The sequence below is a fragment of the Rhea pennata genome, chromosome 1 (assembly GCF_028389875.1).
Source record: "Rhea pennata isolate bPtePen1 chromosome 1, bPtePen1.pri, whole genome shotgun sequence".
NCBI classification, from domain to species: domain Eukaryota; kingdom Metazoa; phylum Chordata; class Aves; order Rheiformes; family Rheidae; genus Rhea; species Rhea pennata.
The window spans coordinates 56,066,739-56,070,641 of record NC_084663.1 but is presented as its reverse complement, the minus strand read 5'-3'; the positions used below and the strand labels follow the sequence as shown (position 1 = coordinate 56,070,641).

At 46.5% G+C, this 3,903-nt stretch overlaps 1 protein-coding gene across 1 annotated transcript; it reads left to right on the top strand.

Annotated features, from left to right (window-relative positions):
* Nucleotides 1–208: 208 nt before the first annotated feature.
* On the top strand, nucleotides 209–3,325 carry ATF4 (activating transcription factor 4). The gene is made up of 3 exons (XM_062587717.1): nucleotides 209–429; nucleotides 1,563–1,877; nucleotides 2,394–3,325. The coding sequence occupies exons 2-3, from the start codon at nucleotides 1,661–1,663 to the stop codon at nucleotides 3,242–3,244; spliced, it is 1,068 nt and encodes a 355-aa protein (XP_062443701.1). The 5' UTR covers nucleotides 209–429; nucleotides 1,563–1,660; the 3' UTR covers nucleotides 3,245–3,325.
* The last annotated feature ends 578 nt before the right edge of the window (nucleotides 3,326–3,903 follow it).

Genomic DNA, 3,903 nt, shown 5'->3' with positions numbered 1-3,903 from the left:
GCCGGCTGCACCGTGGCCGAAAGAGATGGGGTGGTTGCTCTTGCTGGTGCCTCCTGCGATTAAAGCGTAGCTGGTCGCAAGGAGAGAAGCCAAGAAAGACAGGCTGCACGCTGCCGGCGGCTGGTGAGAAGCAGATGACAGTTGGCGGAAGGACACCTGACGACCGGATCTCGTTCGCCTCAGCAGTGGTATATAAAGGCGGAGCGCGGGCTGCGCCACCTCATTGTCTGTCCGTAGCTAAAATTGGGGGTGTTGATTGGTGTTGTGACCACAGCGCCTCCCCGCGCGGCGCGGACCGGAGCAGCCTCCCCATCCCTGGCCGCCATGGCTCTTTAAGGGCGGCAGGGCCAGCGGCGGCATCGGCCAGTGCAGCAGGCGCAGCAGCAGCGGCGGCGGCCTCGGCACATCCCCGGCATCTGCAACCATGGCGTAAGTACTGTGTGGGAGGGACGGCGGCCTCTGTGCCCTCTTTTTTTTTTTTTTTTTTTTTTGTCCTTGCTCTCTAACCTTGCACCACTTTTGGAGGGGATGGGGAGGGATAGGTTTGTCACGGATTTGGTAATGAATGGTATTCATTGGGGAAAAGATAACCGGGGTATGAGGGATTTGAGGAGGAAGCGCATCTTTAGGTAGTACGGTCCTGACTACTTTGATGAAAGCCATTTTCTTTCTGTGGGCTCAGCCTGTCACAGGATGGAGTTGAAGGAAATAACACTTAAAAATAATGAGGAATTCTTGTAGCATGTCTAATTCAGGAAAACTGTTCTCAAAAGTGGTGGAGTTGGGGCTCCTTACTTCCATGGGATTTTTTTTCCACCCACTACAGGGGAATCCTTCTGTAGTTATGAGAGAAATAGGGCATTTGAGACATCGGAATTTCAAGAGTATAAATGCCGTGTAGTGTTTTGTCCTGAGTAGATCAGGGACGGTTCGTAAGGTGACAAAAGTACTGTAATCCTTTAATACCGTAGTGTTAAGTGTGCTTTGGATGTCCGGATGGTTTTCATACCTTCCGGATAGTCAACTTCCCCATTTTGTAACTCAGCTTATTTCGGAGACTTGCCTAGCCCTTACAAGTCATTCCAGTTCCATCTCGCTTAGTACTGCATCCCGAATGTAGAGGTCTGCTCTGCCCTTGAAAATTCTTGGCCCTCATCTGCGAGGCACCAGGTGCTTGTCTATAAGCCCCAGTGGAAACGTGGCAGGATACAAAATGGCGGCCCGTGTCTAGGCAGAAGCACTCGGCGAGATCATGAAATGGCTGCGGCTGCTGGCGTAGACCTGCGTCAGGGCAGCGGGTGGGTGGGGCGCTGCCGGCGGACGCCATGCCCATATATGGTCATGAGGAAACCGAGTGGCCTCCCGGTGGGGTTTTCCCACCTGAGGAAGGTCTCCTGGTGTATTAGGTTGGCTCTGCTGTGTAGCAGGAGCTCTGGGAAACTGAAAAGTCATTAAATGTCACTTGTTCTGAAAAAGTTATATCCCAGTAGAGGAAGGGCTGAATTGAAATTACTTAAAAATGAATATTTATCACTGATGGACTTAAAATGTTATTTTTGCAGGTTTTTCAAGGCACCGCACAGCAGCATTGCTGTAAAAGACGTAAACACCCTGTACTTGTCTACATCCTTCGATATCAAAGCATTAAAAATTGACCAAGATGAGCCTCTTGAACAACGAGATGCTGTTGGGGGATTCATTATCCCCCTTCAGCCAGCCGTGTTCGGTGGCTGAGGAAAGTCTGGGACTCCTAGATGACTACCTGGAGGTGGCCGAGCCCCTCAGTTCGCATGGGTTCTCCAGCGACAAGGCTAAGGCAGTCTCCTCCAATTGGCTCGCTGTGGACAGTTCAAGCAACACCATAGATAGCAGCCAGGGTAAGATACTTTAAGGTACATCTGTTTGCTAGTTGCACATAATATATGCTCAGTAATGTTGCCATCAGAAGTTGTTATTGTTAGGTTTTCATAAATCTGTAGATCTCCCATGCCCTGGAAAAGATCTTGGAAAGGATCTGTGTAATGCGACAAGAAACAAAACTCTGTATGGTAAAGTGGTACTTCTAGCCCTTTTCATACCTTGCTAATTGTTACAGTAGTATTTACTGGAAGAGGCCATGAGAATCAGCAGTTGCATGTTTCTGACGGCACTAAATTTTTGGTTCCTAGAGTGTTAGAGGAATAGGAGGGATGGAATGTCAGCAGTTGGATAGCTTGCAATGTCCCCTGCAGTCTCTTACAACTATTGGAAGTAGAATTTTTCTGATAGTTGATTTTTTTTCATAACAAAAACTGGGGAAGGTGTTACAGATTCACATTCTAGATTATTTCCTGAAGCTTGAACTGTATTGGTTGGCTCTCTTAGTGAAGTGGTAACTTGTTCCTTCTTTTCAGAGGATGCCTTCTCTGGCATGGAGTGGATGGTGGAGAAGATGGATCTGAAGGAATTTGATTTTGATGCCCTGTTAGGTATGGAAGATCTGGAAGCCACCGTCTCACCAGACGAGCTGATGGCCACGTTGGAAGACACGTGTGATCTCCTATTTAACCCTACCACCCAGGAATTTCACAACAAAGAACCACTCCTGATACCTGACCTAATTACCAATTTCCCTGAATCCCCAATTGGAGCAGATCACATGGCCCCATTGACTCCCTTTTGTTTTTTTCCCCCTTCCCCAGGGTCTCTGACTTCCACTCCAGAGCATTCATTTAGTTTAGAACTAGGTAGTGAAGTGGATGTTCTGGAAGGAGAAAGAAAACAAGAGGTCCCCACCTTTGTGGTAGTGATCACCAAGTCCGAGAAAGAGGAGGAGAACCATTCTGATGATAGTGGAATATGTATGAGCCCAGACTCTTACCTGGGAACACCCCAGTGTAGTCCTAACACTTCAGTTGGATCCCCCAGTGACAACCAGCTCCCTACAGATGCCAATTCTGGCTCTGTGCGGTCCAAACCATATGATCATCCTACAGAGAAGGTAGTGTCAGCAAAGGTGAAAGGAGAAAAGAAAATAGATAAGAAATTGAAAAAGATGGAGCAAAATAAGACAGCTGCCACACGTTACCGGCAGAAGAAGAGGGCAGAACAGGAAGCGCTGTCTGGGGAGTGCAGAGAGTTGGAGCAGAAGAATCTGGCCCTGAAGGAGAAAGCAGATTCCCTAAGTAAGGAAATCCAGTACTTAAAAGATCTGATAGAAGAGGTCCGCAAGGCCAAGGGCAAAAGAACTAGAGGCCCTGACTAGGGTAGTCAGTAGTTTATATGTGCATGTATATAAGCTTGCTGCTATTACTGATAAATAAATTATTTTATAGTAAACCTGAAATTGCGTGTGAGATAACTGGGTACATATAATGCATGTAAAATCTGTACCACATAATGGCACTTCCATTACAATGTAGGCATTCTTGGAGTTGGTTACTGATGGTATTGGAATAGACCTCCTTGTAATGTGCAAGTAAGTGTACAGAATTTCCACTAAGTAAACGGAGGCAATGCAAGTGGAGACAACACAGTCTTGGAGCATTTGTTCTGTGCTGCACAGAGTTAAAAGTGCACTACAAGTCCTTTGCCTTTAATTTCATTTAGTGACTCAAGTGGTTTGTCACCTATTGCAGCTTTACATATGGTTGAGTAGTACTTCAAATACATTCTAAGCAGCTGTGGGAAAATTTTGCTGAGATGCCCCTAGCTGTTGACTGGCAAAGGTATAATCACAAAGATACTTGAAGAATTCAACCTTGCCTGTAGGGGAACCATGTGAGCTTGCTGAGTGGTAGAAAGGCAAGTTTTTGAAAAAGTCACGGGCACTTTGGATTTTATTAGATTTGAACCACCTTTTCTAGGTACAAGCCACAAAGCAAATGTGCAGTAGTGTGTCTAAGAAGAAATTAAAAGAGCTGA

Coding starts and splice junctions, on each gene's coding strand:
- ATF4 (XM_062587717.1), top strand. CDS start 1,661: ATGAGCCTCTTGAACAACGAGATGCTGTTGGGGGATTCATTATCCCCC. Junction 1,878..2,393: donor CACCATAGATAGCAGCCAGG/GTAAGATACTTT, acceptor CCTTCTTTTCAG/AGGATGCCTTCTCTGGCATG.